This window comes from Poecilia mexicana, unplaced genomic scaffold, assembly GCF_051168715.1.
Source record: "Poecilia mexicana isolate PSO_F unplaced genomic scaffold, ASM5116871v1 scaffold_14, whole genome shotgun sequence".
In the NCBI taxonomy this organism is placed as follows: domain Eukaryota; kingdom Metazoa; phylum Chordata; class Actinopteri; order Cyprinodontiformes; family Poeciliidae; genus Poecilia; species Poecilia mexicana.
Genome location: NW_028263383.1, coordinates 23,626,959 through 23,639,266, shown reverse-complemented (window position 1 = coordinate 23,639,266; position 12,308 = coordinate 23,626,959). Strand labels below are relative to the sequence as shown.

At 38.7% G+C, this 12,308-nt stretch overlaps 1 protein-coding gene across 2 annotated transcripts in view; it reads left to right on the top strand.

The window, feature by feature from the left end:
• Positions 1–12,308, top strand: part of trim37 (tripartite motif containing 37) — a 60,030-nt gene that overhangs the window by 12,284 nt on the left and 35,438 nt on the right. For both annotated transcript variants that reach the window (XM_088012375.1, XM_088012376.1), the window contains exons 12-17: positions 2,100–2,181; positions 2,300–2,376; positions 7,448–7,627; positions 8,605–8,719; positions 10,273–10,464; positions 11,225–11,358. In XM_088012375.1, the coding sequence (XP_087868501.1) occupies positions 2,100–2,181; positions 2,300–2,376; positions 7,448–7,627; positions 8,605–8,719; positions 10,273–10,464; positions 11,225–11,358 (780 nt within the window). The remainder of the gene's footprint in view (positions 1–2,099; positions 2,182–2,299; positions 2,377–7,447; positions 7,628–8,604; positions 8,720–10,272; positions 10,465–11,224; positions 11,359–12,308) is intronic.

Sequence of the window (12,308 nt, the reverse complement as noted above, 5' to 3'; positions counted from 1 at the left end):
TAATTAATTGCAATACTATTAATTTCTGTGTGGTGGCGTATATTCTTAAACAGATTTTCTGGACTATCACCAAGTGATAATTAAATTCTCCCACTTTATGGTGTATCACACATACAGATATAGTTAGTGTAAAGAGTAATGCAAACTTCCCCTAATTTAGCAACAAATTCTTTTGTCTCCCCAGTTTTGAAGAGTGTCACATCCAGAGGCTGAACTAGACATTTTTTTTGTCTGTCATTTTGACTTGACAGCATTAAAAAAATCTGTCATGTACTATTTTTGCCTGTCAAATTATAATCATATTAACATGGCTATTGAGCTGCATTTTTATGCGGGTTAGTTAATGTTCACCTAGTTGAGCCGTGTATCCATATCCCATCACACATAAAGCAGATAAACACATTTAACTTTTTCTCCATAGTGACACAAACCACTGACTGTGGCCCCAATAACTTATAATAAATTAAATTAAAGACTCCACTTAAATTACGGTCACCTCACCCGCTGGGTTCTGAACGTACAGCCTCACAAATTCCTCCTGGTTGCATCTGCAGAGAAATCTGCGCTGGTTCATCAGACAGTTGGATCTGTCTGATCCAAACCAATTAATTGAACTTTACCGGCTTTTTACCCTGTGTGGTCCGGATGGGCGCTTTTACGAAGATTTTTTTTGTGTGGTTTCACTTCCCCGAAACGGACAGATGTTACATCTGCTGCGCTTCTCCTGAGTGCCGCTCTCCTTCTGGGAGCAGGAGGGTAATGTCTTCCAGCTCCGTTTGTTAAAACTGCTGGGTGAGTTAAGTTTAATTCTTCACAGCGGCGGAGCTGCGTCCCCATTGGTTATGCAGCGCATTGCGCATGTTACAGTCTAACTAACTTCTGCACCTTTATTTATTTCCTCAAGATAAACTGCCAGCTCCTCTGTTTAGACTACAAATGGATTAACACAACATTGCATCCTCTTTCATTTTTTTGTTCTGTGTGTAATGGAGACTGGAATTTCAACCATTGGTTTGAAATACGCTTCTGAACCAGTCGCACTCCAAAACGTCCAGTCCATCACTCTTCAACACTCGGTCAGCTTTCGGTCGGCAAGACACATTTAGTTCAGTGCCCATGAGATGATATTCAGATAAGATTTTTTTATTGATTGATTTTAGTTGCATCTGCGATGAACTCTTTGCGTAAAGTCTATAATGTCTACACAATTCCACCAACAGACAGGCATCAAATTTTTCCACTGTTGAAAAACCCCCAAAACGGTCAAGTACATAAAATATTCCGTTAACGTGACCCATGGGCACATCATATATACCCCAGGCATATACATTTGAAGTTCTCTTTTAGTAACTAAACGTTCCTCAACACTCTCATCAATATAAAGTAAAGAGAATTTTATCATGGTGGTGCTAAGAATTATTTGTTTATATATAATAGTTTCCCCATTTAAATAATAATAAACCTACTTTTTTCAGTGTCATTGTGCTTCTGAAATAAAATAATTCATTTGAATATACAATAAACCAATCAATGTGGTGGTTCACTGCATAACACAAAATAGTACCAAATATTTTTGGTCTAGTTTCCAGTGCAAATATCTTAATTTTTTTTTCAAGACTAACTTAAGTAACTTTTCAGCAAGATATAGAAGCTTTTTTAAGTAAATAATTTCTTAATATTGATGAAAAAGTACAAAGTGAAATAATTTGCCAGTGGAGCTAGTAGTTTTTCATCAATATTAAGGAATTACTGACTTAAAACTAAATTTCTTGCGGAAATTACTTCTAAGTTAGGTTTGTATTATTTCAAGTATACTAAGATATTCACACTAGAAACTAGGCAGATTTTGTGTTTTTGGAGTATTGTTGATCAATACATGTGTGAAATTGAGTATTTTCCATATTAATCTTTGTGGTTTATAGAGTTTCTACCATTTATTTGCTTTTTTTAAACCCATAATTAAGGTCTTCATTATCTGAAGCCAGAGCTGCTCCTTCCATCCAACTAATTATTAAATGTTCTCTGGAGAGCAGAAAAGTAAAAAGTCCCACTTTGTTCATGTTGCTGTAGGTCTAAAAGTAGGTTTGTTCTGTTTGTAGCACTCTGAGGCAGCGGGCTGACCCTGTCTACAGTCCTCCTCTGCAGATATCTGGCCTTTGCTGGAGGCTTAAAGTTTACCCAGTAAGTCTGAAGCTATTTTATTTGCTGAAGCTGTTTTTCAATGTTTTTGATGGATAATTTAGAAAAGAAATGTCCAGAATTCTGTTTAAAGCTGGTAACTACTGTTTGACATTCTCAGGATGGTAACGGCGTCGTCCGTGGAAACTATCTGTCTGTGTTCCTCGAGCTGTCTGCTGGACTTCCTGAAACCTCAAAGTAGGAGTTATTTCTTTCCTCCTAGGAATCTGTTTATTATAAATATTTTTTTTATTTTATAGACTTTAAGCAGTACCTTAGTATTTATTCTTTTCCAAAAACCAATTTTAAACTGCAGATGACTTATTTTGCGTGACTGGTATCCATTGATATTCTATCTCAAATTTTGACATCCAGCTTTGCAGGGTTTCTCCCAGAAAACTTGCTAAGCCTGGTGGTTGGGGCACCAAGTTGGTTCACCAGTGGCCCACCGTGTTTTTTGTATTAAAAAATGTTACACTGATAGGAATTTTAAAAATATTACTGGGTAATTATGTTACTGGAAAACATTGCTGACCCACCATTATAGAATCTTGAAAGCAACAATTACAAAAAAATACAATTAAAATAAATATCAATTATTTGCACTTCAGTTGCTCCTTAAGACTCCCAAGGCTTGTAGGGTCCCCATAAATACTAACATTTTAAATCAGACCATAGATATAGAAATCTAACATTTCTTTATTGAGAATATCAATGTTGTTAAATTTGATTTAATGGTTCAAGCATAGACAAATTAAAAGATTTTAAATTGTTTAACATTTACATTTAAAGAACTGGCAAGTTTACTTTGTAAAGTGCCAAGATCAATCTTTATAGTTGCATTGTTGTTTTACCATATATACAAACTGATGCTACGAGTTTAATCTTTGAGTTTGCACTTTGTTTGTTCACAAATATATCTTAGTAAATTACAATTATCACTGATTGCTTTTAAGGTTGGCTAATTAAGCTAAGTCCCTCTCCCAGATTTCACTAAGTCTATGGTGAAATACTTTTTGTGGTGCTGATGTTCTTAGCAGCAAAAGGGGACCCTAAGTCAAATTCTTCTCAAGGCCTCATACAACCTTGGACCGACCCTGTATGATGAGCTAAATTTGCTGCACTGTGCTTCTCTGCTGGACACAGAGGTACAAACGGTAGATGTAATTTTTTCATGTCTCCCCTTATTAGGGTTTTTAATAAGCACCCTAAAGCTTGGTTGCCCGAGCTTTATGGGACGGGTTTTCTGATCTCCGCGTGCAGCAACTTCAGCTGCACGCCAAAGTTGACTGTAAGTAGAGAAAGCATTTTACAGCATGTCGCTGTAAAAAACAAAAAAATAATAATGGTAAAAATGAAATAAAACCAGTGTGCTGCGCAACTACGAGGCAAGTGTGAAAGCTCCTCCATGGACTGAATCACTGGTCCGCTAAAGCACCATCTAACAGAGGAACACATACATTTTATCAGCGCAGACAAGGAGACGCGCGTTGGCCAGTGTGGCTCTGTGTGTCAAATGCACACGCTGCACATCATTCTTTGTTCACACAGATATACCCAGGGGTGAAAGTAAGCCGGTGTTGCAGCAAAATCTGATACAGCTGGGATTGTAAACTTCACGGCTCCTTTATTACCATCGCATTGACAAAGAAAATAGAATGTATTACTTTGTATTTAACTCTGAAAACTGTTTGATGGACCATCGTACTGAATGTCTTTTTTCTATCGTTAAAATATGTAAACCAACTTTGACCATTTAATTGTAAAGCAATTAAGAAATGATTTTAAGTTTTCTGGTAGTTTTTAGTGTTTCTGCCACCTCTTCATTACAGTCATATCTCACTTAAAATAATTAACCCTCAAATAGCCAGGAACACACTGGTCACAGATTATGATGGCCAGAATAATCGGTGAACTTACTGTACAGGCCAGTAAATAATGTCAGTGTTTAAAACAACTATTTTTCATAGTAACATAGCTTTAATCATCCATTTGACCGATAACGGCTCATGGTGTGGGTATTATGTTGAGAAATTAACACCTGTGGTTATAAACTGCGTCAAAACAGCCACTTTCATGTGTGTGTGTGTGTGTGTGTGCGTGTGTGTGTGTGTGTGTGTGTGTGTGTGTGTGTGTAAAAATTCCCCTTCTCACCCTCCGCGGGTGGTCTCTTTCATCTTCTGAGCTCGGGTCCTCTACCAGAGGCCTGGTAGCTTCAGGTTCTCCTCCAGTATCTTGGCTGTGCCTAGAACTGCACATTTCTGGACTGAGATGTCTGATGTTGTTCCTGGGATCTGTTTTAGCCACTGCTCCAGTTTGGGGGTGACTGCCCCGAGGGCCCCGATGACCACAGGCACCACTGTGGTCTTCACCTTCCAGGCCTTCTCCAGTTCCTCTCTGAGGCCCTGGTATTTCTCCAGTTTCTCCTTTTTCCTGATGTTGTGGTCACTTGGTATTGCTACATCCACCACAACGGCTTTCCTCTGTTCTTTATCCACCACCACAATGTCCGGTTGGTTCGACATTACCATCTTGTCTGTCTGGATCTGGAAGTCCCACAGGATCTTAGCTTGGTCATTCTCCACCACCTTTGGGGGTGTTCCCCACTTTGATCTCGGGGCTTCCAGTCCATATTCTGCACAGATGTTCCTGTACACCACATGTGTCAAACTCAAGGCCCGCGGGCCACATGTGGCCCGCCATGTCATTTTATGTGGCCCCCCCAGCGTTTTATAGGTCCATGATTGACTTAAAATAGGTTTTGAGCACGAATTGATGACAAACTACATCTCCCATAATGCATTCCGATTGTTACCAGCCAACATTACGGCTTCTCGCCACTAGAGAGCAGCAGAGTCACCTTAAGCTGCTTATTGATTTTACCAGCGAATAAAACTGAGACATCAACAAGCTAACATCAAAACGTCCAAGAAAAGAAAAATCGATCTACAAGTAAGACTGTGAATGAAGATGTGTGTGAGTTGGTGTCAGGGCGGCAGGTCGCGCTAGACTTTTTTTGTTATCCGTTATCTTGACCGACAACATAAAAAAAAAAAAAAAAAAATTGGCCCTGTACTATTTTTATCCGTGAAATTATAATCATATTAACATCGCTATTTAGCCGCATTTTATGCGGTTTAGTGAATATTCACCGTGAATCCTGATCTCATCACAAATTAAGCAGATAAATGCATCTACATTTTTCTCCGTAGTGACAAAAAAACCACTGACTGAGGCCCCAATAACTTTTAATAAATTAAATTAAGCGACTTCACTTAAATTAGCATCACTTCACCTGCTGGGGTCTGAACGCACTTCCTCCTGGTTCCCATCTGCAGAAAAATCTGCGCTAATTCATCAGTCAGTTGGATCTGTCTGATCCAAACAGATCAACTGAACTCTGAGTGTTTTACCCTGCGGGGTCCGGTGTGCGCTTTAAGGATTTTTTTTTTTTTTTTCGCTTCTCCGAAACGGACAGATGTCACGTCTGCGGCTCCTCCAGAGCGCCGCTCTCCTGGGTAACGTGAACCCAGAAGGCTCCATTTGTTAAATCCGCTGGATGAGTTTCTCCCAGCGGTTTTTAATTCTTCGCAGTGGCGTAACGTAACTGCCTCCGCAGTGGTTGAGCAGCACACTGCTATGTTACAATCTAATTAACTTTTGCATCGTCATTTATTTCCTCAAGATAAACTGCCGGCTCCTCAAATGGATTAACACAAAGTTGCATTCTCTTTAGTTTTGTCTGGTCTGTAATGGAGACTTGAATTTAACGCGCCATTTCAAACAAAGGTTTCGAATGCGCTTCCTAACCAGAAGCTCCAAAGAGTTATTTAACAATATGAGGTGTTCAATTTATTTTTAACATTGTATTTTCATACATTTTATGCTAGGGGTGCCCAAGTCTAGTTTTCCAGAGCTACCATCTGCAAGATGCGTTCCTTCTCTAACACACCTGGATCATTTACTCATTATAAGGCTCTACAGAACTGAGTTGCTGCTAATGAGGGAAGTCAACCTTTTGCCTGGGGTGTGTTTTAGCAGGGATGCATCTAAAAGTTGCAGTCTGAAGGACTGCAGCTGGGCACTCCTGATTTGTACCGTCAATGTGGCCCTTTGAGGGTGGCCAATATGCTGAAGTGGCCCTCGGTGAAATTGAGTTTGACACCCCTGCTGTACACTATGCCCACCACTTGGTTATGTCGTTCCATGTATGCTTTCCCTGCCAGCATCTTGCACCCTGCTGTTATGTGCTGGACTGTCTCAGGGGCCTCCTTGCACAACCTACAACTTGGGTCTTGTCTGGTGTGGTAGATCTGAGCCTCTATTGCTCTGGTGTTTAGGTCCTGTTCCTGGGCGGCCAGGATGAGGGCCTCTGTGCTGTCCTTGAGTCCAGCTTTCTCCAGCCATTGGTAGGATTTCCTGATATCAGCCACTTCAGTTATTTGTCGGTGGTACATCCCATGTAGGGGCTTGTCCTCCCATGATGGTTCCTCCAGCACCTCGTCCTCTGTTCCCCATTGCCTGAGACATTCGCTGAGCACATCGTCCGTTGAGGCTTTGTCCTTGATGTATTTATGGATCTTGGATGTTTCATCCTGGACAGTGGCTCTCACACTCACTAGTCCTCTGCCTCCTTCCTTACGGCTTGTGTACAGTCTCAGGGTGCTGGATTTGGGGTGGAACCCTCCATGCATGTTTAGTAGCTTCCGAGTCAGGATCCAGCTGTGATAGTGCATGAACAGATGTTTTGATTTAATTTTTTTCTGAGGGGACAGTAAATTTGCAATGTCACATTGCCTTCTTTGTCAAATTCTTTGAAAATGTTTTCTTTCTTTAATATTTGAGTTCTCCAAAGCTCATCAACTTACAAGGCGGAGGTCAGAGCTTTTGGTAAAGTTATTTTTTTGACTACTTGTTTACATCAGATTAAGTAAACTTTTGTTTTCGTCTAAATTGTAAGAGATTTTTTGTTATTGTCCATATATTTTCAAGAAATAGTCTACATATATTTTTTCAAACAATCAAGTCAGAAGTGTGCTCAAGAGAAACAAACCATCTATTACTAACCACAGCATTGCTTTTGGAACTTTGAAGGCCACAACAAAATCTTTAGCTTTCAAGTTGTGATGTTGTTGGAAGCCTGTTAACAATTGGCCACATCACATTCAGTAGATGGAAACTCAATATTTTCTCTTTTAAGGTCTTGCTTACCCCAAAGTTAACTTATTTGATCTTGACACATATTTAGAAGTATTCCTTAACTGTTCAGATATGAGTACCGTGTTGAGATGGTGCACCAGGCGTCCAGAGACCCGACCAAGAACATCATCCGAGAGTTTGCTTCAGACTTCGAGATTGGTGAATGTTGGGGCTACAACCGCTTCTTCAGACTGGACCTGCTAGCCAGCGAGGGCTACTTGAACATGCAGACCGACACGCTGGTCCTTCGGTGAGCTCAAACATAACTATACTTGCATTCCCATTACAAATGCGCATAAAACATTTTCGATAAGCGCATTGCTTCTGTACGCAAACTGGTATGACTCATGCAAAAAAAAAATTCTACTGCATTTTTGCGAAAAACTAATTTTGATACGGCTAAAAACACTGCCTCATCCTTGATCAAAAACTTTTTATTGAAAATTTTGATTTTGAAATTGACATGTTTCCATTATAATAATAATAATAATAATAATAAATTTAATTTATAATGCACTTTTCATTAATAAAAATCTCAACGTGCTACATGGTTCATCTAAAAACATAAAATCAACAATCAAAAACAATTAAAAAAGACTGTCAGATAAAAGTGGAGAAGGCTTGTCTAAAGAGGAAAGTTTTCAAGCCAGTTTTAAAATCGGACAATGATTGCGGGGCTCTCAAATAGTCCGGGAGAGAGTTCCAAAGACGAGGAGCAGCCACAGCAAATGCTCGATCACCCATAGTCCTTAGTCTTGATCGAGGAAGGTGGAGAAGATTGCTGGATTGGGATCGTAGGGGTCTAGAAGTTGAGTGTGAAGTAAGGAGGTCCTTCAGGTAATCCGGTGAGGTTCCATGTAGACAGTGATGGGTGATAAGTGCAATTTTATACTGAATCCTATAAGTTACAGGAAACCAGTGAAGCTCGTAAAGAGTTGGTGTGATGTGATCAAATTTACGAGCTCTCACTAGGATCCTGGCAGCACTGTGTTGAATGTACTGAAGCCTCTGAAGGTGTTTTTGGTGGACTCCAATGAACCGGGAGTTACAATAGATAAATTAAGCAAATTTATTTTTGTAATTCCAATTTGTGCAATATAGGTTTTGTTGCCTTGCTTTCTACTCTCATAATGTGATGTAAAAAACAATTTTAGTGTTTTTTGTTTTTTAAATAAGTATCATTATAGTACAAGTATAAGCAATTATTTATTTTTTGCTGTTGTGCAGCTACCAGGTTCGCTCACCTACATTTTTCCAGAAGTGCAGAGATCAGTACTGGTACATCAGCCAGTTGGAGTCGGCTCAGAGCGGCTACATACAGCAGATCAACAACCTCAAAGAGGTACGCCAGTAACTAAATGTTTTGGTTGTGTGAGGGTTCTACACAGACCAGCCAGAGAGACGTTGAATGGATTCCAAAAATATTCTTAATTTATTACAAAAAGTCCAAAAATAATTCAGAAATGATGAATTGGGCCCAAAACTGAGGTCAACATAACAAACTACAACTCAGGTAGTAACACAAAGAACTCGAGCACAAAACTGACCTAACTAACAAGACATGAGGGGAACTTAAATAGTGGCTGATCAGACCACTGCTGATACACAAGGGTAATTAAACATATAAGAACTTAAACAAATGCTGGTCAACACAATACTAAATATTTGAATTAAATAAATACTATTAGAACTAAACTGCCAAAAAAGAAGAAACGTTAAAGAAATAGTAAAATTAAACTAAAGAAAACCAAATTTCCCCTTCCCCTGGCAAACAAATGGAATGACCTGCTGAGGAGGTTTGTCAGCCATGTAGGACATCGATTAGCTGGAGCTCTTCTGAGTGACTCCAGCAGCAGCTCCAAAGTAAACTGGTAACTCAGTTTACTAATTATCCATTCAGCCATTTTCTGTACATCCTTGTCCCTTAGTGGGGTCAGGAGGGTTGCTGGTGCCTTTCTCCAGCTAACATTGCATTTTACAAAAATATAAAGAACTGACAGATAAAGTTAACTAAATGTGTGCGCTGCAAATAGTTAACTAAGGAGTCAGGCTAATGATAATTTTAAAAATACAAAATCTAAACTATTCACTTATCAATATGTAAACTAATGTGAATGATGAACAGAAAACGATTACCATTCAGATCTCTGTGTGACAGTAGGGTCAGCTGTCACAGTTGCTTAGCCTCATACAGCTGACCACAGGGTGTCCATGCATGAGAAAAGCCTTAAATTCTTGTATCTAAACATAAGGGCTTAAAATGAAAAAATTGATTGATTGAAATAGCTTTTGATTTTAGTAAATGTGACCACTTACTGCTGCACATTCAAAGAATGACCATTTGCTGTTATTTATAGGGTTATAAATAACAGCAAATGGTCATTCTTTGAATGTGCACCAGTAAGTGGTCACATTTACTAAAATGTTTTGAAAATCTGCTGTGCTTAATAATTTGGAACAGTGCATTTTAAGCTTTTTATTTTTGTAAAGAAATACTGTCCTCATTGGCAGGTTTGTTCAGTAAAATTTGATTTACTCTAATAGTTCATGACTTAAAAATTATACTAACATTTGCATTGACCATTAAGGAAAATCTGAGGAAATATCACCTGCATACCACGGTAATTTGGAACATGGTGTATTTTTGCATCTATCATCGATATTACTGCCAGTTGACTGAACGTTCGGCTTTGCCAATGACTAGCTAATGTTGCTGTTCTGCTCAATGCTACATCCATCCTTGGAAAAAAAAGCTTTATAAAATATGCGTTTGTTTTTTTTTATACATTTCTGTTATTATACAGGTCTTATGATTAATGTTCTAGAAGTCTTAAATTTGAGTTGGTGATACCTGCAAAACTCTTTGTAACCTGTTTAATTCATGTGTGACGTCAGAGGCTGGCCATTGAGTTGTTTCGCCGTCAGACATCCCGCAGCTCCTCGCCCCCTGACCTGAGACTGACTGCAGGCACTGCAACATCTGAGAGAGATCCTGGCTCAGTTAAGAGTGATGACGACGCCCAGACCACTCTGAGCAACTCTAAGAAAGGAGAAGAGGAGGAGAGAACGCAGCATGACGACTCAAATGTAAGACTCACAAGACCAAAGTGGTAGCTGAGAGATTATTTGGATTTTCATAGTAGAGTGTGTTTTTGTTTATGGTTAATTAAAAAATGTAATAAGGAGAAGAAAAAAAATGCATAAGAGATGATTTCTAACCTGAACCCAGCTGTAGTAGTCATCCAGTCACTCTGTCTTCCTTGATTCACGTTTTCCCTTTCTTCCTTTTTTCGTTTTATCTCCCTTCCTTTCTCTCTTCCTTTATTCCATGCTTCCTTCCTTCCCTGCTTCTTACATTTTGTTTCCTAATTTTTGTCCTTTGCCTTCCTTCCCTCTTTCCTTTACTTTCCTTCTTTCCATCCTTCCTTATTTCTTTAATTTCCCCCTCCTTCCCTTTATCTTTCTGCTTTCCTTTTTGTTTCCCTCTTCTTTCTTTCTTTCCTTCCCTTATTTCTGCCTACGTTCCTTCATTCCTTCCTTGCTTTCTTCCTTCACTTTTTTCTTCCTCACATATTTTCTTCCCTTGTTTTTTCTCCTTTCCTTCCTTTCTTTTTCCCTTATTTTTCTTTCTTCCTTTGTTCCTTCATTTTCCCCGTTTTCCCTTTATCTTGTCTTTTTTTCTGTCCTTCCTTCATTACTCCCTTTCTTCTTCTTTTCCTTCTGTCCTTCCTCCCTTTTCTCCCTTCTTTCCTTCTTTTATTCCTTTCTTCCTTCCTTGCTTGCTTCTGTTGAATTATGTTTTATAAATTGACAGGTTTGTAGACTTGACCTGTTTGTTGTTGTTCAGGAACTGTCTGACGGAGACCTGGAAGTGGAATGCCTCACTGAGGAGGAGGTGAACCCGCTGGATGGCAGCAGCACCTCAGGAAGCTCCACAGCCACCAGCAACACTGAGGAGAACGACATAGACGAGGAGACCATGTGAGTGGAACCTCTCTCCTAGTCTGCCACCTTTTTAAAACATTCAGAAAAAACTTTTTCAAACAGAAGGGAAAACAACAAATCATGCAAATGGAAATTATTGAGCTCATTTAAATATTTTTCGCGATTAATTATTTATTACTTTTTGCAACAGGCCCAGTTGTTGACTTACCATTCAGAAACCACTTGTTGCATTTTTGGTGGTTGTGCAGGGGGCTCCACTTCTGCTTTTCAAAGATGTACAGTTGTATAGTCATTCTGGAAGGAGCTCAAAATAGGCAGAACTGACCGGACAACAAACTGATTAAGAATGATTTTGTGCAATAAATTTGATGAACATGTTCCCTTTCAGTCGATTCACTTGGTACAAAACAGAGTTTGGGATATCACACCCCCGCGTGGCCTAACTGAAGACACCTTTTTTTAAATGTATTTATTTATTTTATTTTGAACAGACAGAAAAGACAATCAAGAAATACAAAAAAAATAGAATGAAACAAACTAAGGAAATAAAAGGTAAAACAAATTATTTTGCCCATGTGACATGCAAATTTTATATCAATTAACTGTCAAAACATCAAAATGAGACAACTTGTTTCCACTTTACATGATATTTAAAGATGTACAATTATTTGAACACTATATCATCAATTGCATAATAGACTATTAAACAGTCATCTTATATAGCATATTTTGAAATAAGCTCCTTTTTAATCAGTTTTTTAAGCTGGTTTATATTTGTACTTTTTTAACTCATCATTCAATCCATTCCAGACATTTACTCCACACACATTCGGTGGAAGTTTCTGATTTCTGACCTTCAACATGAATTGTGAAGTTTTAAATATTACAAGGTCCCAGAATTTCTGTATTTTATTTGATAAATAACTGGTTTGTGTGTTCCCAATATCCCACTTTATTTAGTATTCGGATTGATTTTTTTTTTTGTA